The sequence below is a fragment of the Poecile atricapillus genome, chromosome 2 (genome assembly GCF_030490865.1).
Source record: "Poecile atricapillus isolate bPoeAtr1 chromosome 2, bPoeAtr1.hap1, whole genome shotgun sequence".
NCBI classification, from domain to species: domain Eukaryota; kingdom Metazoa; phylum Chordata; class Aves; order Passeriformes; family Paridae; genus Poecile; species Poecile atricapillus.
In genome coordinates this window covers 47,201,020-47,226,587 of record NC_081250.1, presented here as the reverse complement: position 1 = coordinate 47,226,587, position 25,568 = coordinate 47,201,020, and the positions used below count along the sequence as shown (strand labels likewise).

The following is a 25,568-nucleotide window of genomic DNA, read 5'->3' as shown; positions in this document are numbered from 1 at the left end:
CTCCTCCAGGCTGAACAAGTGACCTCAGCCACTCTCTGCATGAATTCCCCTTGCAGACAGGTTACCATCTTCATGGCCCTCTTTGGATACTCTAATAATTTAATCATACGTGTATCTTCTGTGCCTTAGTTAAGAGCCTGGAGATGCAGGATCTCATAGGCTATGAATTTTCCCATTGTTGTGGTTTTAAACCAGTAATTAATAAAAGGGGAAAAAGAAAAAAAAAATTACTTATTTCTTGCTGTGAGATATGGATTAAAACAAGAGCAAACCAGGCATAAAACTTAAAAGGAATAAAGAAAGTTTATTGACAAACTACCAGAATAAACTTCCAGAAAAACCTTTTCATTTCTTACTGCTCACCATTCTTTTGTTCACATGACAACAGAGACAAAAACTTTATAATTTTGATGGTTTAAACAATTTTAATTCCTTCTACAGTTTTTTTATCAGTCTCTGTAGAGAAACAGAAGTTCCTTTCTGTTAATTTATGGAGTTTCTCACAAGAAAACTATTTTTGTTATAGTTTTCCGTTTCCTTGATATCAGCTGCCCAGAGCTGCTGTTATCAAAGCCCACCCCTCCCATTCCACATCACTCTGAAATGTGTTATGGGTCATGAGTTTGAGGATAGCATTTTTAAGGATAAGTTAGTCAAAGGCAAAAAGTATTCTTCATCTGTTTCTGTGAGCTTCACTAGAAAACAGTTTTCTCATTGCCTCTCAAGGCTTCAAATCTCCCAGCACTTCACTATACCACAATTACTCTACTTATTACTCAAATTTACACTTTGAACACTCTATTCCTCCCCATACTCCATCATGAATTAAAGGAGTTCTTTTCAGGACTTCATTGTCTATCTCCATAGTTTTAACAGAAAGATATTTCAGCTTAATTAAAGCATCTTCTTAATTCTCTACCTTTCTTGACGCTTCTTTTCTTTCTTGCCACTAGTAGTTTATAAAGTCTCTTTTCATGTTGATCACTCTCCTTTTCTCTCTCTGGATAAAAAGATTAAACCGCAAGTCTCATCTGGATAAGAAAGAGTTAAAATCCTGCCCAAGCTTTTGTAGATGGTTCGGTGATCTCTGCTGAACAGGAGCTGGAGCTGTCTGCGATGGAAAGTTCCTCATAGCTGCTCTGGAGAGCGTGGTCACCGTCTTTGCTTGCAGCAGGCTTAGAGCTCTTCTCCTTCTTTACTCGGCAGTTTTCTGGTAAATTCCATCACAGCAAAACCTGCAGCCAAGCCAGGAACCGGCCTGGCCCAGCTTAGTTCGGAGCAAGCTCCCGCAGGCCCCATCTCCCGGCCGGGAGAACGGCAGGCCCAGCCCGGCCCCCGCCCGGCCGCGTGGCCGGGCTGAGAGCGAGAGGCCGAAGCTCTGCTACCTTTCACAGCCAGAAAACAAAGAGCGCTACAGGCTTCTGGTTGTACACTTTAAGGTGGGGTTCACAAGTTGATCCCACTTTTCAATGGCTAAAACTGCTGTCAATTCTCAGCAATGACCGATAATTGGTCAGGAGAAAAGACTCCAGGCAGTCCCCAGCAACTTTAACTTTCTTAAAGGTAAAGTAACTCCATGACACCCATGGATAGGCTAGTGGCTGTATAAGAAGGCCCAACTCTCAAATCAGGTACCTGTTTTAGACATTTCAAGAGTCAGAAGATGATCACTCAGTCTTTTATAATATTTTAATTCATTAATTCCTTTACAAAAAAGAACAGTTTTGACATTCTTAAAAATTTGCCACAATTTTTCCTCTGAATTACAGTGATGTCACAGAAGATACAAATATGCAAAAAGATTACTGTGGATATATCAAGGTATGTCAAGCCAGACAAGTATTAAGAATGACAATTTCTTGCATGTTAAAATATCAAATGAACTCCTGGTGTGACATGACGCCTCACAATGTATATTCATAAGACATTTATGCCTACATGGCAGAGGTTTGGAGATCTTTAAGGTTCCTTCCAACCCAAATCATTCTATAATTCTATGAGCTTGATTTTCTGGGTCATAAATTAATGCTGAGACATTTTTACAAGGTTTTAAGTTTTAGTCCTAAAATGAGATTGTTGCAAGTGTCATGCTGCCCCCCGAGGGCCTGTGCACAGTGCAGGGATCTGCTCATGGAGCTGGCAACATGCAGCTTCTAAAATGCCTCTACAGAAGAGATCTTACTGTTCTCATGTTCTAACTCAGGAGATTTCCCAGTCATCCCAAGTATGAAAATTCATATAGTAGTTGAAATATGTGCTGTAGAAATACTGTGTGTATTTATAAACCACAAAATTGTCAAGCAACCACCTTGAATGAAAAATTCTATGGACTATTTGCCTTGATTTTAGCATATTAATCCTTCCAAGTGTTCATGATCAGCTAGCTGACCCATTTTGGTGCATTGCCTTATGTACAAATATTTGCCAAGTGTTTGGAAATTCTGGTTTATTCTTGGAAATTCCCAGGAATTCCAAGTGCATGCTTTGGTAGTGACAGCATGTTCAGAATTTCAAGAGCAAACAATTGTTCTTATATAACAAGGAAGGGAACTGGGAAGCTGGTATGAGCATGTCAAGCGTTGTAGCTGAAGGTGCTGTCAAGTACCAGTTGTCCACATCTACAATTTGATAAGCAATCATCTCAAAGATAGCAGGTGCTGTAGGAACACACCTGAGGTCTCATGGTCCATCTCAAACATGAGGTGTGGTTGTAGAGAAAGGTAATTGAAAGTAAATAAACATAAAAATAAGGACTGTTTCCTCTGCTTTTGCAAATTCTAACATTAGTTGTCTGCATCCGTGTTTTATTCAAACAGGAGAATTAGGTCCTGGGGGCTAATGATATTCCTTCAGGCTTTTCTTTTTATCTTTCCCTTCAGAAGCTGGAGTTCCTTATGGTCCTCTCTTCATTAGCAAACTTCTTCATGCCTCACTCCAGCTTAATTAAAGGTCTGATTTTTTGGCATTAAAGGGACGCTATCTACTGGAAAAATCAAACCTGTCTGAAACTCTTGAGCTTTCTGTAGCTACATACAGTGTTTGATGACAGAAGGGAATAGAAAGAAACATTGTTTCTTCAAGAGAAAATTTTTGGTTTTTATAAGCATTTTAAATTTTTTGTCAAGTTAATGCAGCCAACTTTTATTGTAAAGATTTAGTAGAAGTACCATGAACTGAACTTTTCCCTTATTCATTGTCATTTTATCCATCCACTTTGATAGCTATCCTTGAAGTATTTTCTTCGCAGCAACTGAAAAATCATGTTGATGATTAGAAGTTTGCAGTGCAAACCTGGAAATTCAGAAACTTATTTTATGGTTTTAGACACAATTATTGAGCAACATAGGAGGTCCATATTGAGACAACTGTCATTTAATATCTCCACTAATGATATAAACAAGGGGACTGAGTGCATTCTGAGCAAATGTGCAGATGACACCAAGCTGAGCGATGCAGGGATGCCATCCAGCTGCATCTGGACAAGCTCAAGAAGTGGGCCCATGGGAATCTAGTGAGATTTAATAAGACCAAGTGCAAGGTGCTGCACCTGGGTTAGGGCAACCCCTGGTATCAGCACAGGCTGGGGGATGAACAGATGGAGAACAGCCCTGGGGAGAAGGACCTGGAAGTGCTGGTGAATGAGAGACTGGACATGACCCAGCTGTGTGCACTCCCAGTCCAGGAAGCCAAACGTGTCCTGGGCTGCATCCAGAGCAGCATGGGCAGCAGGGTGAGGGAAGGAACTCTGTCCCTTTGCTCTGCTCTGGTGAGACCCCACCTGCAGTGCTGCATCAGCTCTGGGGGACCAGCACAGGAAGGACATGGACCTGTTGGAGCCAGTCCAGAGGAGACCACTGAGACAGTTAGAGGGATGGGGCAGCTGTCCTAGTAAAAAGGCTGATAGTGGGGTTTGTTCAGCATGGAGAAGGCTTTACAGCCACCTAATTGCAGCCTTCCAGTACCTGAAGGGAACCTACAAGAAAGATGGAGAGGGACTATTTACAAGGGCATGTAGTGACAGGACAAGGGGGAATGGATGCAAACTAAAAGGTTTAGATTAAATACACGAGGAAGAAAATCTTTACTGTGAAGGCACTGGCACAGGTTGCCTAGGAAAGCTGTGGATGCCACATCCTGGGTACTGCTCAAGGCCAGGCTGGATGGGGCTCTGAGCAACCTGGTCCTGCTGCAAGATGGCCCTGCCCTTGGCAAGGGGGTTGGAACCAGATGATAACTTTAATATCCTCTCCAACCCAAAATATTCTGTAATTTTGTGATTCTGGTTATCAAATCATTCTGGTTATAAAACAGCATTTCCTGACCTCACAAGGATATTTGGGATAACTACACTGCGGCATTCCCACGCAACGGTGACGGAGACAAGAAACACAAGCAGCAAAGCTTTAATTCCCGTGCTGAGAAGCATTTCAGCTTTTCAGTCGTTGAGACCTTCTTGTCAACGAGCACAGCGGCCCGCACAGCCAGCGCACACCCACACCTCCTACCGCGGCGGCCGCCCACGGCCACACCCGCGGCGGCGCAGCCACACCCGCCATTGCCTCCCGGCCCAGCCCTGCCCGCCATTGCCTCCCGGCCCAGCCCCGCCCGCCATTGCGGCCTCCCGGCCCGCGGGCGCCCCCCGGTGCCGCTCGGCGGGAGCTGCGGGGGGCGGGCACAGCGGCGGCGCCGCTTCCGGCCTCCATTTTACGCGGCGGCCGCGGCCGGAGGCCGAGGCGGTGCCGTGGTTGGAAAGGTTCGGCCCGGGCGGGTGCCGTCCGGGTGCTGTGCTGTTCCTTTGCTCCCGCGGGCGCGGGGAACGAAGGTGAGATTCCCTGGGGCTGCGGTTCCCGGAGCGCCAGCACGAGGATGGGCTCCCCCAGCTCCCCCGGGAAGTTCGCCCCCGGCCGCTGAACCCGCCCGGAGCCCCCCGAAGGTTTGAGCGGTGTCGTGTCCCCGGGGAGGAGGAGAGCGGGGCAGGGCCGGCTGGGCCCGCGGGCAGCATGGACCAGAGCGTGGTGGAGCACCCGGTGACCCTCATCATCAAGGCCCCCAATCAGAAATACACCGACCAGACCATCAGCTGCTTTCTGGAGTGGACTGTGGGCAAGCTGAAGTCCCACCTCTCCAAGGTGTACCCCAGCAAGCCGGTGAGTTGTTGGCAGCCCTTTTCCCTCGCCTTGGCGGTAAGGCTGGGCACTGCGGCGACGTGGGGACAGGCGGTCGAGACTTCCCCTAAGCCTTGTTGAGTAAACAAACAAGAGCTGCCGAAGAGTGACCTGCGTGAAGGCGATGGCCGTCCCTCTGCTTTCAGGGAAGTTGGCGGTATAACAAACATTAAGCTGCTCTTTTGCATCGTGTGAGAAGATCGAAGTGTAGCATCCTGAAAGGCGATATCGCTCAAGATGCTTACTAGTGCTTCGCTTATCTTTTTTAAGGAACTGAGATTTCAGTGTCTCAGTTAACTGAATTTGAGACTAATTTTTGTAACTCTAAGAGCGCTGGCTCAGAGTTCTGTCTGTTCTAAAGTATAAGTGATATGCTTAAGGTTAACACGATCTAGGGAATTCACTGGAGTAGATAAGTGTTTATTATTATTATATTACTTGAAACTATGAACAGCCTTCAAAATTGTTTCCTCTTTGAAAAGCCATTTTTCTTGAGATTGTGCTAAAAATTTTGCTGTCAGGTGTTACACGAACTTGTATGACAGCTGTGACTGTATTTTGAAACTTAATACCTATGGCTTTTTTAGTTTCTGAGGGAAATACACTTTATTTCTAAATTCTTCTTAAGTTTTAAATGTGGCAGTTAAAAGGGGCTATGAAAAAAGCAGTAGGCAATAAATGATAATACTGTGTATGTGTAGAAAGGCAGTCATGCAGAACAGTATATTTAAAATTTGTTCTGGACAACTGCAGCAGCGTTTGGGGCCTATAACCAGGCTCTAGAAAACATCAGAAGAAGATAATATTTTAAATCATTTTGCACCCAGTTCAATAGAAGAATTACTGCCGTTGTTGATTTTTTGACAGAAGAAAGTAAAATAATAGCTTTGTCTCAAAAAGGGTTTCTGCCTTTTGGAGAAAGAAGAAAAGCAGCCAGCAACTTGGGCTGTGTCATTGGTACATTGACGTCTGCTAAGCAGTTGTGAGAGTTTGTGAATATAGTTATTGCTGTGAGTAATTCTCTGCTGAAAGAGCCTATCTGCTATGAAAAACAAAAATACCACTCCAGCTGATTGCTGCTTCCTCCTCCTCACTAGAATTTCCTCCAGTGACGTGTTTGTGTTTAAACACTAGTTGTCTTACTCATCCTATGAATGATCCTGCTAAACTGAGCTCCTGAAAGGAAAGAACCTTAATGAACAAGAGGTTTTCATGTAGCACTGTAGGCTTTAAACAGTAGTATAGTGTTAAATTTCAGTTTCCTGAAACGTCTTTCTTCTGTTGAAAATAGATTCCTCATCATGCCTCGCAGTATTAAATGACTAGTTCAGCATACCCAAATTTGTTCTGAGTTAAAGAATGGGGAGTTTCTTTAATGAGAATTATCTCAGTAATTCCAATTTAATCTGGATTTACTGCACTTGCAGTTAAACTAATAATAGAACATAGTATTTTTATTTCATAGGACCTTTGAAATTAAAGTAATAACATGGGGGAGGAGAAAGGTGTTTAATAGGATGGCTCCTATGTATAGTAAAATCAAAAAGTGTATTTTTGGCTTGATATATTTTTGATGTTCAGTGCTACTGCTTTTTTCAAATGTGTATAAGTCCTTTTTTCTTTTAGGAGCTCCCCTCCTCCTCCCTGTTTTTTTAAATCTTTTTTTTCCTTTTAAACCAGATCAGTGTTAAAAGCTTGATTTCTCTGTTCCCTCAATATGATAGGTCCTGGAAATAATTTCTATTACAATGCTATTTTAAGGTGGTGGAACACAGAGACTATACAGGCCTTGCAGTGTTCTTGAAGTTAGGGGTGTAAAGTAGAAATCTGTTGCTGTCACTGCTGTACATAGTATTTCAAGTTTTCTATGTGACTTGAACCTCATTCTTGCATGTGCCTCTGTAAATCAGTCTGTAAACTGATGATAACTGTAAGTGTCCTAATTAAATTTACAATTTATTAAGAGTATGTTTTCAGAAAGTGAGGTGGTTAGAACAGGCAAATGAGAAGTTAGGTCTTGAGGCAGTGTTGTTTGGGATTTTTCCAGATTAATTTGTGTAAATTACTTGCCTGAATACATACAAATTTCAAATACAGGCAGATTTAAATTGGTTTAGTTGTTACTAAAGTTGATATATTTTTCAAAGTAAATGCTTGAATAAGCTAAATAGGTTCAGAAGGGTATTAAATTAGTTTGTGAGTCTTTACTAAGATTCACGTTTGTCAGTAGTTTTGCTCCCTGACTGCACCAGTTTTCACAGACAGTACTGCAGTTACAATATCTCTACATGAAATACTTATGTGGAATAACACAAGACTGTTGTAAAATCAGCCTGTGTGTCTCAGTCTGGCAGATCCTACCTTCAGTACCTTAACTGCTGCATCGATTACACCCATAAACAGTAATTTAAAACTGCTGTTTCTCATTTCCCGCAGTACCTGTCATCTAGCATTTGCCTACAGTTCTAACTAGATGTGGTTGTCTGGAATTTTATTTCCTATGGAAGAATGGGAGAAAGGCTTAGTGAACTGAAATAATACCTGTCTGGTAGCTGCAGCTGTACAGCTCAGAGATTGCCTGTGTTTCTACAGGACATTGCTACACTGTCTTAGGTTTGGTGTTTGGTAATGTTCTGGGCACAGCTAATTTGGACTAAAGCATTGCAAAAGAAGTCTTGCATGAAAAATGGAGGAAAAAATTCCAAACCAGTATCTCTGGGGTTCTTAGTTTTGAATATATACCTTTTGGATTTTGATCTGCAAACTGTCTCACATCTCACTCTAGGTTCTAGAATATTTTTTTTCTAATGCCATGATTTTTTTTCTTCTTCTGAAAATGGGGCTGCTCTAAATATGTGGTTTGAGGTGTTTTTCCATCACAGTTCAGTGTTTCAGCTAGCAGTGAGCATGCTGTTCCTTGAAGCAGGAGGTGTGGTAGTGAAATTTCCTCTGGCAGAGGATGAGTTGAATGCCTTTTCTATTTACTTTGGCATATATGTGAACTACTGTGTTTCCACATTTATTACCTCTTTTTTCATTTGCAATAAAAAAAAAAAAAGCCCATTTCAGAATTGCAGGCTTTCAACCTGAGAATTGCAAGTGATAATCCTTTAGTTCTCAGGTAGGTGTTTGATTTATGAAGGGAGGAGTATGGGGTTTTAAGGCCTCATCTTCATCAGTACAATCTCTGGTTTAATGTGATTTACAGTACTCAACATATGTTTAACCTTTTCTTTTGTGGTTTTGTAGGGAGTTAAAATCCATTACTGAAGGCCTCATAGTCAGCTTTGAGTGGCCCTTTTAATCTTGCCTATTTCACCTCTGTAAAATACTGGTATTTAAATGTTACTTGTATCTTTGAGAAGATACTTTAATTAGAGGGGGTGGAAGAGGGACTGGTTCACGAGGTACATTAGAGGACAATTGAAAGTGACTGTGTAGAAAGCTCCATTAGGAGTGACACAGACAAAACAACACTAGTGCTGTGCTGGATGATGATTTAAAGATCTGCAGTTTGAGGGGTTTTTGCTGTTGGGCTTTCCTTGTTTTAAGTGCTTATCAGTTCTTACTAATCTCCAGATAATCTGTTTCTGGACCCAGAAACAAGGATTCTTAAGATTTTTCTTCTGACTGCACTGGTCAAGCTGAAGCAAGAAGTTTCCAATTTACAGGAAATTAAAGTTTTCTTTAATCGGGATGCTTAAATTCTGATTTTTCTGGCTTTTCCCAAGTACAAACTGCAAACTTGCATTCTGCTGGCAGCCTGTTCCTGCTTGAAGGGAGCAACAAAATGGTATAGCTCAAAAGAAGCTACTGACAGGAGTCAGGCATTTTTTGTTGTTGTTTTAAATGTTAATAGAAATAGTACAGCATTGTTGTTGAATGTATTGCAGTATTTTATCAATTTGACCTGCAAATAACCAGTTCCCTGTGTTGTGTGACATAAAAATACTGTCCGGTGCCACTAATTAAAAATACAGAAAAGTGCAGAAAAATAGAGAAAATTGCTCTTAAATAGAAGTGGTAAACCGTTCTGCACAGTATGTGGCAGACTATTTTTTAAAAAAATATATATTTAATCATGAATGACTAGTGAATGGCTTTGGGAAAAAAGTTAAAGCTTCAGATTTACTGAGTACTTATTAGCATTATTTGCTTTGAGTATCTCTGTTTTGTTCTAATGATATGACCTTTTTTTTTTCGAGGTTAAAAAAAACCAAAAACGTTTTGTAACATTTCTGTATTGTACTACATTATTTGAGATCTGTAGAAGGCTACTGAAAGTAAAAACTTGTCAAAAACTTCTGTGAAAGCTTTTCCTAATCACAGAGATCTGGGGCTCAGTTATTTGTTTTAGTATTAGTGTGAACAAGACTGAGGAGTGGGTAGCAGAAGGCTGGGATAGGAAGAGGAGTGGTGTAAGACTTGGTGTTTGCATGATGGGGAAATTCTTCAAATAGTTCATGTTGATAATGCATGTCTGTTCCACTGATGTTAGGCTTGATTTATTCATTTAGCATTTGTTTGTTTTTCTTTCTCTTGTTTGACTGAGTAAGCTCCTCATTTAAGCATACTGGACATCTTTCTGTAGATATAGTTTACTTTCCTCAAATAGTTTCCTTTAAAGTAATTCTGTTATTTCTGTTGGGTGGAATAGTCCGAAGTTATTATCATGTGAACAGTATATCACTTGTTAAAAAAAGAAGTAAAACCTTTGTTTACAATACTAGATTATTTTAAGCTATGAAACTATAAGAATAGGAAAAAAAAGCTTATCCAGCTTTTTTAAAAAAGGGTTTTTTTTTTTAAGGAAGGCTACCTTAAAATAATGCTTTTGCTTCTTCTTGCTTTTTAATGTTTTCCTTCTTGTTTTTTCTAATTATGTTGTTTTTGGTTTTGTGGTTTGTTTGTTTTTGGTTTTTTCTCTGCAGGGGGTTTGAGGTTGGGGGCAAGGACTAATAACAGAAAGTCCTTGTGGAAAAATACTAAAATTTGTGCTCTTCTGTGTATTTTAATTGGCATTCCATTGTTCTGCGAACTCTCTTTGCTGCAGCCACTTTTCCATCTATATTTTCAGAAGATGCCTGGGACCAGGAGCAGGTCAAAGAATAAATCACTAAAAGACAGGAGTTTTTGAATGTACTTGAAAGTTTTCTTAACAAGCATTTGCCCTTAAATGTTGTTAATTGTTATAGCACTCTTGCTGAGTGCTTAATAGTATAATTATTTTTCAGAAGTAATTTGTGAGTTAGACTTGTGAAGCCTCTGAAATGTTTTTAATTCTGTCTGTTGGTGATTGGACTTAACATTTGCAGATGAGAAAATTACTTTTATCTCCTGCTATATACCTGTACAGCAGGAAAAAAAATAATTTCTTTCTTTGTCCCCATCTCCTAGTGTACAAAGGATCAGAGACTGGTGTATTCTGGCAGACTGCTTCCTGATCATCTGCAGCTGAAAGATGTTCTCAGAAAAGTAAGCTTGATATCAACACTATGCAGTATTTGATCAAAGCCCATTTTTGGGAAGTAGGAATTTAGATTTGTTTTGCTTAACTTCACATTTTCATTGTTGTATTGAGAGATGTAACCATATAATGTTGATATGTTCTGGAAAATACATTTTCAAGTATGCCTTGTGTGTAGGATTATGATGCTTGTGGATTGAGGCATGTTTCCAATTGGTGGGAGACCAAGCAGGCTATGCTAAGTCCCAGGCAAGTGATATGTTGTATATCATAGAACCATAGTGTTGGGAGGGACCTTATAGATCTTCTAGATTCAACCCTCCTGCTTTGGGCAGGGGCATCTTGCACTAGACCAGGTTGCTTAGAGTTCCATCTTGGCTTTGACTTCTTTGGACAGTTACCACTGTCATATAAATGGAATAATACAATGTATTTGTGTTGATTTGGGACATCTTTTAAATTCTCATAGAGGCTTGAATCCAGAATTTATGTCAGTCATGGCACTTGTGTAAGCAGATAAAGAGTAATATATTAATTGTGCAGAACCAGAATTCTCAATTCCTGAACAATTTCCTGGGAAGGTTGTTTGTTGTCTTGGTTTTGATTTGTCAGCTGTTAACCATTCCTGATGATGTTTAAAACTTTGTTGGTTCTTGCTCTTTTAATTCCATACTTTTTAAAAATTCTGTTGGTTCCTATTGGAAAAATAATTCTATTAGCTAATTTTTGTTTCTTCAGTCAACATTTAGATCCCAATTCTGAATATACATGACATCTCATGCAGGGAATCTTGGAATATATGCACTTGGTTTTCAAACTGGCTCAAATAGCTTGGATTAATGATACCACCTAGTAGGGACTATTAAATTAGGAAAGTTTTCTTAAAAATGTGTAGAACAATATATTTAGGGTAGATAATAAAGAACTTTGGTTTCAGTTTTGATGGTGACAGGAAACATGATGCATTATGTTGAGCTGTCTAAATTCTTTGTAAACAGCTCAGGATGAAGTAATAGCTGTTATTGGGGAAATGCCTTAGGTCCTTGCACAGTTTTTAATCCTATGAAATAGATGAACTCTCTAATACAGTACCTGGCTGTTGGTAAGGGTACTTTTTTATAATGTATTGAAGTAAAAATCAATCTACAGGCTACAAGAGTGGGTGGGTCACATTTTAAAACTTCCTATGGAGGAAAGTCTCCAAACGTGGATGTTGCTTTAGTGAAAGTGGGCAACTGAACTTTAGTATTAAGATGGAAAAACAGATGTAGAGGAGTATTGAGTATTGCTTCAGCAGATTAACACTGCTGTTCCTTTATAATCTTTATTCTGAAATAGATTTTATTAAATGAGATTAAACTTCCTACCAAAGAAAATGTTTGCAGTTTGTTATGTATAGTAGAAAACTGAAGCTGGACTGTTGCAAACCAGTATGCCCTGTACTGCTCAAATGTTCAAGGAAATGGTTATAGAACTTACTCAAAGTTTAGCTTTGCTTGCTAAGGACAAAATGAAGTCCAAATTCCTTAAATTCACTTGGCCTATTTGCAGCATGCCTGTCTTGGAAAACAGGATTTGAAACTTTGTTTGTGTGCTAGAGGAGAAACTTTGTAACTAATGTCTATCTTCGCCATAGAGGGGCTGTGCTTGACTTTAAAGCATTGGCATAATGCTTTAAAGTCATAATGGCAGTTATAGGCCTCAGGTGTAGTTAAAGAAACTTAATGAATTTGAAAACACACCTGTCTGAAGCACAAAGTTACAAATTCGTGTTGGAAGAAGAGTTTTTATACTAAAGCTTCTGAGAGCTTTTGGGGAAAATGTATAAACTTGATTAAACTTAAATTCAGTCTCATTCTCTGCCAAAATATTCCTACTTGATTATTTTTAAGTTCCTAATATTATCTGAGGACTTACTAAATCACTCAGTCTAGCTTTGTGATACTTGCTCCTTGGCACTGACCAGTGTCATTTCACTGATACAAAATGCCTCGAGGCTGGAAGTCATGGCACTCTTCTAGCACAGTGATGTCCAACACATTACTTATGAATAGAAGTACATTACAATGAACTGTATGCTGTAGGCTTACTAGTGGTATGTAGCTTCCCTTGCCTTTCCCAGGGGCATAAATTATTATCTAGAAAGAGGGTGATTATTTAGGTTAAAGGCTTTTGACACGGTCAAAGTGCTGTTCACCTATGTTCAGTGCTTTCTGACTCTTGCTATCACTGGCTGGTAAGAAATTACACTCAATTGTAGCAGTGAGGCTGTGCTTGGGGTTAGGGGCCAGTACACAGGGAGGAGTTTAAATAACTGAGTGTGCATTGGCTATGCTGGCAGTAATGCACAGTGGCATATTAAAGCATTTGTCTAGTTTTCTCCATTCCTGAAAATCAAAACCATGAAAATGGGTAAATGGCTGTTATAGCACATTTATATATAGTTTTAAAAAAATCCTCCCAATGCAGATTTTCTGAATGTCATCTCATTAAAAATGGCAACTTGCCTGCACCATGCTGATTTCAGAAGAGGATAGAGGGGTGTTTTTGTTGCTCTTCTTGTTTAAAATTTAGTTACTGAGGAAGCTGCAGTGTGTAATTTAAACATGCAGCCAATAGCTGTTGTGTTGCTATGGCCATGTAAGGGTGTTTTTTAATTTGGTACAGTGAAATAGCTACAGGTTGAAGTTACAGCCTCCAGATCGGGGGTGAGTGTGTTCCTGCAGAATTGGCATGGCCTTGCTAATGGGTTCAAGTGGTGGCATGCATCTGCTTCCTCACTTTCAAATATTTAGGAATACTCAAGCCCCACCTAGCACTTTGAATAGCATTTCCTGAGCATGGAATATCTGCAGGGGCCCTTCAGTTGCCTGTCTGCAGGTTAGGCTTGAGCAAACCTTAAACAGGAGCAAAGTGAATGCGGTGCTTGGCACATTGTTCACATCTTGGTCTGCTTGTGGAATTCCAGCACCTGCCTTTTTCATCTACCCTGATGTCTCTATTCAATAACACTCTTCATAGATCTCAGTGTAAGTGTAAACATTCTTAAGTTTAGGTAAACTGAGCCCTGTAAAAGGTGTGAGATTTTTCCAAAATAAAAGTCAAAGTCAAAGCTTGTGATACACTTCCTCATGCCTCTCCTAGGGTTCTTCCATTGGTTCTGCTATACTGCAGTTTTAGGAAAAACAGGGATAAAGTCCATGTTTCATGTGTTATTTTGGACAGCTTCTAAGAAGACATTACTTGTGAAACAGTAGGATTCTCTTGTGCCAGACTCAAGTGTTGCTTTATGGTCTGTTTTGTATAATGTTTCTTTAGTGTTTACAACTCTGAATTTTTAAAGACCATTTTTTACTTGTAAGTTTCTCCAATTTTGTTGCTTTAGCTCTTCAATTTCTTTAATTTTTAGCAAGATGAATATCATATGGTTCACCTGGTATGTACATCTCGGACACCTCCAAGTTCACCAAAACCCAGCACCAGTAGAGAAGGTCATGGAGCATCAACCTCCAGCAGTAACTCAGTGAGTTTTTTCTTACACAGGACACGAATTCCTTCTATGCTAAGGAAACTTGCCATTAATTTCTCCTTTAACATTTTATATTTGTCTGTGAAATGGTGTGTTGAAAGTAGAGCATACCATAGGAATTTGTACAATTAGACTTGAGTATCTAAGGATGTATTTTTATTTAAACAAAGATGACCTTTTTTCAAATTGTAATAGTTATGTTTATTTGATGATAAAGCACTACTTTTTCTAAGCAATTTTACACTGTATCAAAAAGTACACTTTCCTTTCTCTCCATATCCTTGTCTCTTTGGCAGAAATCACACAGTGTATTCAGAATTTTAGAAAAACTAAGTTTAGATTTGTTTTGTGAAAATTTAAGAGAGACCAGTCAAAATATTGCCATTGTCATGAGATAAAGGTGGAACTTAGCCTGTTTTTTTTCTGTTTGACAGGAATTGGCCAGAATTTATGTATGAACTTCAAGCTAGTCATAGCATCTGCAAGACAGTCAAAAGTAGGAAGTGTTCTTAACACTTCCATTAGTTAAATTGTTTACAGAACATGTTTGTTTATGGTGTTTTGAGCCTTCCCCTCTTCATACCCTCCAAAATGATGGTCTTTGGTTGTATTGTGTTTTAAAAGCAGTTACGATTTCTGTTGAGAACTTCATAGTTCTTGGCTTTTTCCAGAATTGGCACTATCACTAAGCAACCCTTGAAGGTTAGTCAGAAAGGGATATATACAATGCCACTGTAGGTACTTTTCAGCTGAGGGGCATGGATTGTCAGCATATGGGAAATGCCCTTGGAAGCTGTCTTCATTCTGCTGTTGATAGGGCCTGTGTCAGGCTGCTGTGTGACGGTCAGAAACATGAGCTGTTTAAGCAATGGTAGAGAGAGGACTGTAGCTACAATATCTTTTCAAGGACTGTGTTTATATCACTGTTTACAGGCAGGACACAATGTTGGCACTGTATTTTATTGCTGTGTACATCAGTTGTAAATGTTGTATTTGAATGACTGTATTAATGACTGCTTAAAGCAGGCAGTATGCAAAGTGCTAAGTTTATAATACTTTGGAGGAAACAGCCTAAACCAAAAGTTTGAATAGTCTTTATCCTTCTATTTGTTCTCCTCCCCACCCTGACTGTCTAGTGGTAATTTTTTTTTGTTTTCTTTGTAGGGCAAATGTGATATAGCTGTCTTAAGTAATTGCACCTTCTCACTTCCTGAGTTGTCAAAGTTAGAGGATTTTCTACTGAGTAAACACTACAGTAATTCCTAGCAACAGGATTTTGGGATTTATTAAAACGGAAATAATGCATCTCAATGGCCCCATTGTAATCTTGTTATGGTGACAGTTTAGAAGCCAGGTATCAGAGGTCTGACACTAGCTTCAGGTGTGTTCCTTGGAGCCTAGCTGTTCCTAGGAATTCACAGCTGTTTCCCTATTCCCACTGATAGCCCCCTTCCAGCGGTGACCGCAGCAATTTGGACTGGGCAGCTGGCACAGTGAAGAGGGTGAAGAGTAGAAGGGGTAACTAAAGATAAGGATAGGGAAATAGCATAGAGATACTATGCTAGAAAAACTAGAGATAGTGGCTTAAAACTATCTCCGAAGACAGTCATATCCTGAAGTTGTAGTTCCTTCTGTTAACAATAGCCACTAGAATTTTTGTTCCTGCTAAATATTCTTTCAATTAAGTTTTAGTTTGCTTCAGCTTTTTGAAGCTATGATTAACAGTGACTTGTGGTTTTCTCGGGAAACTATCAAATGTTGAGTCTTTCTGAAAAATTCTGGTTTTTTTCCCCTCTTGCACCTGAGTGCAATTTTGAATTTCTGTTTTTACTAAGGCTTGCCAGAACCAATAAAACCACAGAAGACTTACCCAGTGTTTATATTCTTAATAAAACTTGTGACAAAACATTAAAGCAAGTAGTTTTTTAAGACATAGTAGTAAATCTTATAAGTGTGGCAAAAGATCCACAACCTCGATTTTATTTATTTTTTAGAATTTAGACCGTTCTGGATCAACTGCTGCCTCGTCCACAAACCAAGAAGCTGCTTCTACATCTTTGAACACTAGTGCAGATGGAGTGAGACATCGTAATCTTCCACAAGCACATAGCAATCCCACGCCAAGCCACCAGTTCCCTTATTTAATGCAAGGGTAAGTGAGACTGCAGCAATCCTCACTCCTTGATGCTCTTTGAAGTGCTTTAAATGTTCAGTTGCAATTACGTTTCTTTCACAGTCTGGAAAATTATTTGGCTAGTTCATCTTGAAGCATAAGTCACATGAGAAAAGTTTCCACATGAAAATTAGGGTTTTCAGCTAGGAATCAGTCAAAGAGGAAGTGCTCTTGGTGCTCCCCTTCAGGCTGGTTTTTTTATACTTTTCTTTATGCTTTCTGCCCTCAATTTTCTTGGGTAAGTGCAGCTTTAGTATGTCTAGTGGATGTAGTTAGTAATGTAACTGATAGAATTATTACTTCTGGTTGTCTTTTCTGTCCTTTATTTTGTCAACACTAAATATTAGTAGAGTATGATGGTTTCTAGTTTCTGACACACACGAGATTTAATTCTTCATTTCTCCATATTGGATTCAACTGTAGAAATGCTATGCAGATATTTAGAGTATGTGTAGTGCTTGTGTATCTACAACAGAATGAAACTATCTACCAATGAAACGTAACCAGGTCTAGATCACGTCTGTTATTACATAACTATTAAAATTCTGTTATATTTTTGTGCCTAAAAAGCAGCTTTAGGAATTTTAACCCATGTGACCTTTGCAGCTGCTTAAACTTTTTTTGTTGGTAGTAGTAGTAGTGGTAGTAGTAGCTTCTTCCAAGGGGAAAACAGGAGGACAGTGTGTTCTGAAGTGATAGCTGTCATTTCCTCAGGGAGCACTTTCAAGTTTCCTTTCTGACAAGGTGTTCTCCCAGTACTGTATAGATTCTAGAAACCTGCTTTGGAGAATGTTGAAAAAACCCTAAATAAGAATGTGCTAACAATAACATTGCTTCTGTTGCTGGAAAGCAAACAGATGCCAAGAGCTGTTGAAAGTTTACTTAGTTTGTTTAATTTACATGCTCTCATTAGAGTTAACTAAGACTTCACTACTCTTGCTGGTTTTCATCTTGAATTTGTTAATTTTTTTTATTATCTGAAATGTACTGTCTGCTGAGAAGAGATGGCCTTTAGAATGGGTGGAGATTTATGTTATTCTGACCAAATGCATCTTCACAGAAGTGGTCATACTTGCCTTTCAGACAGAGCAAGGTGACAACAGGTTGACTGTCAAGACTGCTATTGGTTTAATATAAATTAATTCTAAAAGCAATGTATTATTTGTTTTGTAAATGACTAATCTGTATTTTAATTAGCTTTTCACACAGACATATTCTGAGTTTTTGTCAAGTGTGGTGAACTGAATAGGCTGTGGACTTCGAAAAGGCAGCAGAACCATTTTTTATGGTTTCATTCTTTGAGCTGAATGAATTTGTGTCAGTTTGGGAGACATTGCTTGGAAAGAAAATATAACTTAAATTAAAAATACTAAGTCCATGCTTTGCTATGTCTAGCATATAATGGAGATTGAGAGGGGTGGATTTGTAGACTGAAAAAGGTTCTGAGAAGTGCTGTACCTATTTTGGGGGTTTCAGTCCTACTCGGATGATTTCTAACTTTGTTACCTGGAATAGGGTACTGCTTGTGACTGTGATGCATTAGCAGTGCACCCAAATCACTTATTTCAATTTTGTGTAATCCAAAAGGAATCCAGATGGTGATCCAAGAGCATTCTGTGGTGCAAACAGAACTGTAGTAAGCGCAAATGACTGGAGGTTTCCAGAAGTGCATTCCTAATCTTAACAGAAATGCCAAAATAATCCTAGGCCTTTTTTTAAAAAAAGTCTTTTAATGGAATGCTGGCTGTCAGAACTTGAAGTAGATCTTTGTAGACTGCTGGGTATTGGCTCTGCTCAACTCCAAGTTGTGCCCATTGCCTGCTGGAGAGCTTGCTTCCTTAAAAACCCTTTTTAATGCTTCAATAATCTTTTCAGATGCATCTGCTTGTATTCCAGCAGTAAGAAATGCCCTCTTTTTTTTTAGCTGTCTCTTAAAAATCACTTTGGGATCTAGCTTTAATGTAATTTATTCGCAGATCAAGAATTGTTAGTAGCATAAAGATTCGTAGCTGAAACTGGTGTTACTTTGTTGATTTTTCTTTTATTTTCATGACCAAACAATTTTTATTCTAGCTGCATGATGAACTGTAGGCACTGCTGATGGGGAAAGATCTCCAGGTGTTTGAAAATTTATGTAAGGGTCAGTTTCCTTGGGCATTTTGCAGTACTTGATTGATTTGTACAAATAAGTAATGTGAATGTTAAATGATTAAATTACAGTTTCAATATTTTTTCAGCTCCTGGCTTAAAGTTTCAGTGTGAGAGTTGAACATACTTTGGGAAAACAGCATTTAGTTCAGATTGTTGAAGTATTACAGGGAAAAAAACCCACAACTTTCTGTTGCTTTTAAAGTTTTGCAAATGCTGTTTTCAAAAGATCTAAACTTGTGGTGGGACTGGGCAAGTAGCTTATGTATGTACCAAGTTAGCCTTTAGCTGTGGGGAGCGAGCACAGCATTGTCGGCTCCTGTGGACTTTGATGGGGATCAGGACCTGTGCTGTGATGCACAGGCAGAAACAGAACACATGAGCTCAGCCCTGACAAGGCTCGCATTTCAGACTGGAGACCACTTGGAAGCAGTAAGCAGACAAGAGACATCAAGGCAGTGAAATAATTTGTCAAGTGTGGGTGGCCCGTCTAGTGAAATGTTTTCATATTGTGCACACAGTAATGTTTGAAATCAAATGACATAATGACATAATGACAGCATGCAGTATATCCTAGCACATAAATGCCTTGCTGCATCAGTTACCTTTGCTCACTATATTTTCTTCTAAGTAGCAAATAACATAGCGGAGGAAACTGAAATACCACCTGAAGCTGATGTCCCAAGCTGTTAAGTTCAAATAAAAAGTCTTGTTTTTTCACAAGTGGTGAGCAGTATCTTCATGATAACCTTACTTTAAAATTCAGTGCTGGTTAGTTCATTTGGGTGTCTTCTGTAGACCAAAAGAAGTAGTTTTGAGCTTTTTAGCCATCCTGAGGAGCACTGTGTGTCTTTTCAGAATATTCTGAAGCTACTTCTACCATTTGAACTGTTCTCTGGCTTATTCAACTGTTCTTCTATTGTCTGCTCTACTTTGTTCTACAGTCTTGGAATGCCTGTACAGATACTATTTGCTTTGTCCTTACACTGTTGCTGCCATTCTTTTGAAATACTCTGCTTCCTATCTCTTTCTCCTCTGTTTGGAAAAGGATGAGGAGAAAGTATTGTGCTACTTTACTTTTTCCTTGAGCAGCCAGCTGCCTTGCTTTGCTGAGAAGATACTCTTCCTTTGGGGAGCTTCTTCTGACTGAAATACATTGTTGCAGTGTAAAGAGTTGTTTCTGAATTTCATAAGCTAATTTAATACCATGGCAACTGTAATAGCTGTATAATTGACAACATCTGCCTCATTTTGATTTTTGATGAGCAAACAAAATGCTGCTGTACTAGTTGGCATTCTAAGCCAGAAGCCAGTTGTAAGCCAGTCTACCTTTGCTCAATTAATGGGATCAGGTCTTGAAAAATTAAGTCTTGCTTCTCAAACAGTTATGCCTTCTAGAAAAGCTGTTGGGGGGAAAAAAGATTAAAAACCTACCACAATATTTGAGTGTGAAAGAAATAATGTGGAAGAAAAGAACATGACATAACTTCTGTGGTTTGAGTTGAGTTGGCTACTTAATCTACTATTAGGCTTTAAGACATCAAGAAAGCAGGTTTTGAAAGAGTTTGAAAGAAAGGTGAGGCTCAAATATGATATTTCTAAAAGATACATCTGTGAGGGCAAGCTGTTAGGTGTTGAGGCCTCAACCTTTCTTAAGGTCAACATAGATGTTACAAGGAAGAACCCTAAAATCTGTATCTGAGAAAAGGAAGTGGCGAATTCCTTCACAACTCACTTGGGCAAGTTGAGTAGCACTGCTTTTTGGTGACTGAGGTGGAAGTGAGTGATCCTGCTTGTTCAGAAACTCATCTGATACTCTACTTGCTTGAAATTGAGACACTGCTCATTGGTTTGTCTCAGCACAGTACTTAATGATACTCATGTAGAGTATTTAAATCATCTTTACATTTCGAGGTCAAATATTTTGTGAATTTTGGAGGAGTCTTATCTCTCCAAGTGTTTGACAGTTCCAGGGATAGAAAAACACATTCTTACAGCTTGTAACTGTAAATCATGATTAATGTTTTTCAACAGTGGCTTCATGGCATTGCTGTTTCAACATGCTAATAATGTATAAGTAAATAGCATCAGCAGGGCTGCTAGTTAACCCTTTCAATTTTTAAAATAAACCTTCAATAACGTCTATGACTATCTCAGTTTGTGTTTAGTATCAGGAAAGTACTTTTGTACTTTTTCTTTCTTTCTTTTTTTTTTTTTTTTTTTCTTTTTTTCCCCCATAAATGTTGTCAAAACAGATTATGGCTAAACGGAAGCAGAACAGTTTTAGCAGAGGTCATGGAGTTGCATGGCAGGTACTTGTACAGAATTACAGTGAAATATGTATTCATGTTTAACACAGAAAAAAGATTTTAATGTCTTCCTCCCATCTTTCTTTCTGGGCATGTCGTGTATATCTGAATGCCTGGTAAGACTAATGAAATCTCTTGGTGATATCTTTGCAGGGAGTGCCTTACTTAGGGAACAGGTGTAGTCTGCAGTACAATTACAGCAGTCTCAGCTTTTGCTACCTGCAGTCTGAATAAACTTTTCTTCATGCTTTATACTCTCATGCTGTCCTGAAAGATGTCCTGGTTTACTACAGTTCACTACATCAAAATCTTTTGGGAAAGAGTTGGAAATCTTGCCAAAACATGCTATATGCTCTAGGAGGTAAGAGAGGATAAGAAGTCTAATAGCAGACAAAACGAAACACAAAACTTTACTACAGGAGTTTTCCCTCTTTTGCATGTGAATCAGAGTTAAAAGCCCATAGGGAGGAGAATCACATATGCTCAAAATATTGAAGGGGGGTAGTAAATCCTTTACAATGTTCTTAGTTGCAATCTTCAGAAGCTGTATCTGAAAGATAAGTTTGTTGTCTTTGCATATGATATTTCTTCACATCTCTGATCACAGTGATATTTAAGTATTGCTTCTAAAAGAATGCTATAGAAGATAGTAAGTTTTCCCGTTAGAGCTCCTGTAGACCTTTAAGGATGATCTCTGAACTTAAAAGGAATTGTATGGAAGAATTTCTGTAGTTAGCATAGTCTTGAAAAATTTCCAGCATTGTTTTGTCCCAGAGATGCAGCTAGTGACATACTAAGTACAAAGCCAAATGTTCTTTCTAGAGAAATAACTTTGCTTGTTAATTTCTTTTATCAAAATATAGTGCTTTTTTGGAATGGGTTGAATGATCTCACTTTGTTATTTCAAAGTGTTATTTTAGGGGTACAAATGAGAAGAGAAATGCTACTTTAATTGTTTTTTAATGCTAGCACGCTTTTTAAATGTCACAGTTCAGAGCTGACTATTTTTCTTTAAATCATGTTCTAGCAATATAGGCAACCAGTTCCCAGGCCAAGGTGTTCCTGCTGGATTTTCTATGTATCCTGCATTCAGTCCCTTACAGATGATATGGTGGCAACAGATGTATGTACGTCAGTACTACATGCAATAGTAAGTCTGCATTATCTTACTTTTGAGCTACACTAGTGAAAAGAATATATTAAATGTTTTTTGTCAGGATCAAAATGTCTGTGTTTATTTTGTCTAGCTCTGTTTTATACCTAGTTTTGTCCAGTAAATTATGAAAGCCAGTCTTGGATTAGAATTAAATTAATGTCTTAGTAAATAAAAATCTAAGGGAAAATGCGGTTTGTTTTGACATGTATTACATCTGGAACTGTAGCAAAGAAGACAGGCTTAGTAATTATGGTGCATGTTTTTTGACAAACCAGGTTTATGTTTAAATTTTTAGCCAAGCTGCTGTTTCAGCCCAAGTGACTTCCAGCACTGAGCCAGCGAGATCTGCAGTTGCCCAGGCTGTAAATTCAGAACGTGCTCCTGCAAATGAGCCTGCAGCAGTGCCAAATGTAGCTGTCCAGGAGAACAGGCCTGTAAACCAAAATGTTCAGATGAATGCACAGGGTGGCCCAGTAGTGAATGAAGAGGACTTCAACCGGGACTGGCTGGACTGGATGTACACATTCTCTAGAGCAGCAATTCTTCTGAGCATTGTATACTTCTATTCTTCTTTCAGTCGGTTTGTCATGGTAATGGGAGCCATGCTGCTGGTTTATTTGTGAGTACAACAGTTGAGTATAGCTGCAGATCTGAGATGTGGAGTATGGTGCTAATATTCATTCCATTTAAAATTAAAAATTATCCACATGCAAATATTTACACAGTGCTCCTTTACAGTAGGGTGTGTCTGTTAAAAAAAGTAAATTTAAACAGGTAGAGAAATTGATGTGAAGAAAGAAGTGATTCTCAAAATGTTTTTACAGTAAGTAGGATACCTCTTATACCTGAAACACAATGTTCTTACATATTGGTGATATTAATAGATCAGTGTTGTTGAAATGTAGCATTTTGGGATGAAAATTTAAAAAGCAGGGGTGAGGGGAGGGAAGCTCATATATGTCAAGCATAAACTTGCATAAACTTTAACTTACTGCTTGGATGTGAAAGTGCAAAGCTCATGTATATTTCCAAAATAATTTATGGGTTGTGTGCAGTAAATTTTGTTGGGCAGAGTTGAGGTAGTGGTAGTATAATGTTGGGGTGCTAGATCTGGTAGATTTACAGAGATGTAAATATTTTTTAACTGCACATCATAAAGACCTGGGCACATTCTGTGTTTAGCTGAGAAATACCAGTACTGTTGTCATCACTTCCTCTTGCATATGAAGGTACCTTAATGATGTAAAAAGAAGTGGAAAACAGCAGTAATGCTTGATATTTTAGACTGATGCCATGCACTCGGAGTTTCCTTACACTGTAGTCTCAGTCCAAACCAGGACTGTTCTTTCATACAGGTAGGGTAGCTGAAATCAGAATATAGATGCTTGGAAGTATAGGAGAGGCTTATTTTATTTACAGTAGTAATGTGGTTCAAGCATTAGCTGAAGTTTAAATTCATTTTTTTCCAGGGAAAACTAAATTTAACCTAAGAAAATTTAGGCTGGCTTTGAAAACTTATTTAACTTCTGTACTTAAAAATGGGGAGGAGACCCATAAAAAGTATTCTACATATTAAATCACGTAATCATGTTATATTATTCCTCTTCTGGAACTGAGGGCTATGAACAGCAAGACCTTAATGCAGACATTGAAGAATAACCATTCAATCTAGAAGGATGAATTACAGAAAAATAGATGTAACTTCATTCACTTGAAAGTACTTACAGAATTTGCTGCAGTAGCTAGCTGTAGAAAAAAATATTTTTGTTCCTTTCAAAAGAGAGGTTTTCAACTGTTCCACTTTCTTACATAGACACCAAGCTGGATGGTTTCCCTTTAGGCAAGAGGGAGGCCAGCAACAGGCAGCCAATAATGCAGAAGTGAACCGTGATGGGCAACATGCAAATAATCCTGATCTTGAAGAGATGGTGAGTAAGGGCAGACATGTCTTTTGAGACTCCTATGTATTATATTGTAAAGTATGCTGTAGTGCCTGGACAGAAAGTCAACTTCTGTGGAATGGAGTTGGTTTAACCAAAAAGCTTTCAGCATTGTCCTCAGGTTGTGCCTGCTGCTTAAGTTCTGTATTTCTCCAGTCTGACAGTTACTGATTGTCTCTACTTCAGTCACAGACTTTCCTCATGCTAGTTACTTCAGGAAATTGTTCTGAGAGAAATCACTTAATGTAGGAAGATACTGCTGGTTACCTTATGTCAGAATTCTGAAAAGAAGCAGTTGAATTGCTTCAATTTCTGTTTTTAAAGGAGCGACTTATGGATGATGGGATTGATGAAGACAATGGAGAAGATGCAGGTGAAGATGGCAATACAGAGCAGCAGCCTGGATTCATGGCTTCTGCTTGGTCCTTTATCACAACCTTCTTCACATCACTGATCCCTGAAGGGCCTCCACAGGTTGGCAATTAAAGTGGAAAAGGAACTGTGTCAGGCAACCTCAGTAGCCATACGTAGAAGTGGAGCAGATCCTAGAGAGTGTTCTAAATACAGTGCAATTTCTGAAAATTTATAATGTTTTCTTTTTGATCATGGTGTACAAAAATGTGTATTTTTTTTTCTTTTGGCTTTCTCATGCATTGAATATTTTAAGCACAAGTGGACTACTAAATGCTTTCTTTAAGATTCTTCTTTTTCTGAAGAATAAAATGTAAAGATATTTGTCTTCCATGTTTTGTTTTAATTTCAAATGTGTGTTACACTGAGGTAAAGAGCTTGTATGTAATCTGCACCATTACCTCTTTAAAGAGCTGTTAAGACTATGAATGTTGACAGACCTTTCCAAATGCTCTCTATTTATCTGAATAATGTATCTTGTGTTAGCTTGATACAGGCTATGAATTCTCACATGGGATTTGGAACTTAAATAATTCCTGAGAGAATGCAGTAAACACAAGGGTTACTTGTTAATGGCATGTTGTCTTCATGTCAGAAAATAGTCGTTTAAAAAGCTGAGAGCATTTTCTTGAGACTGTACTGAAGTGTATTAAAGTTGGAGGTATTTGACAGCTCTTCAAAGACAATTGGCAGTGATGGGATAAACCTTAAATGTTTGATACATACAGTACTTTTTAAGGAAAATATAGCTGCGCTGGGGCAAAATATGTACACTAGGTTTTTTAATAAAACTGTTATGGTAACTCTTTTGGATGTTTATATGCCTATTTGAATGCAAATGGCTAAATTGTGCCTCATTAAGGATGAGGATATGATTAATTTGAGAGTGTAATAAAGTTATCATGGTGGCATTACTGGCATTGACCGAAGTGATGTGTTTGTAGCAGCGTCTATACAGTTACAAGTATGATCTCAACAGCAGACTATCTGTATTCTTTAACTTCATTAACCTAATTAAAACTAAGAAAAAAAATGGTACATGAGAGAGTAGCACAGTGCTATGTCAGGTTATTGGTTGCTTTCTTTAGATTTTAATCACAGTCTAGAAGGTACATTTGGTTTTGTTCTTAATTCTGAAATATCATGTGCTTTTTAACTTCAAAATGTCTGCAAAGGTGGTTACACTACTACCAAAGGAAAGCTTATTTGACTTCTAAGTACAGGGCAAAACTCGAATATTCTGAATGAGTGATAAATAGGGATTTATTTT

At 38.6% G+C, this 25,568-nt stretch overlaps 1 protein-coding gene across 3 annotated transcripts; it reads left to right on the top strand.

Moving 5' to 3' along the window:
- Nucleotides 1-4,661: 4,661 nt before the first annotated feature.
- Nucleotides 4,662-25,218, top strand: HERPUD2 (HERPUD family member 2). 3 transcript variants are annotated; one of them, XM_058831592.1, is made up of 8 exons: nucleotides 4,662-5,147; nucleotides 10,563-10,640; nucleotides 14,042-14,155; nucleotides 16,156-16,313; nucleotides 21,819-21,941; nucleotides 22,243-22,566; nucleotides 23,788-23,875; nucleotides 24,212-25,218. In XM_058831592.1, the coding sequence occupies exons 1-8, from the start codon at nucleotides 5,001-5,003 to the stop codon at nucleotides 24,371-24,373; spliced, it is 1,194 nt and encodes a 397-aa protein (XP_058687575.1). In that variant the 5' UTR covers nucleotides 4,662-5,000; the 3' UTR covers nucleotides 24,374-25,218. The 3 variants fall into 3 exon arrangements, with proteins under 3 accessions (XP_058687575.1, XP_058687576.1, XP_058687574.1); XM_058831591.1 differs by having other exon boundaries at nucleotides 4,664-5,147; nucleotides 23,761-23,875; XM_058831593.1 differs by lacking the exons at nucleotides 10,563-10,640; nucleotides 14,042-14,155 and having other exon boundaries at nucleotides 4,663-5,147; nucleotides 23,761-23,875.
- Nucleotides 25,219-25,568: the final 350 nt, after the last annotated feature.

What these genes read in the sequence shown, in the direction of transcription:
- HERPUD2 (XM_058831591.1), top strand. Translation starts at nt 5,001, where the DNA reads ATGGACCAGAGCGTGGTGGAGCACCCGGTGACCCTCATCATCAAGGCC. An exon ending in TTCCCTTATTTAATGCAAGG is followed by an intron (nt 16,314 to 21,818) that starts GTAAGTGAGACT and finishes ATCATGTTCTAG; the next exon opens with CAATATAGGCAACCAGTTCC. An exon ending in CGTCAGTACTACATGCAATA is followed by an intron (nt 21,942 to 22,242) that starts GTAAGTCTGCAT and finishes TTAAATTTTTAG; the next exon opens with CCAAGCTGCTGTTTCAGCCC.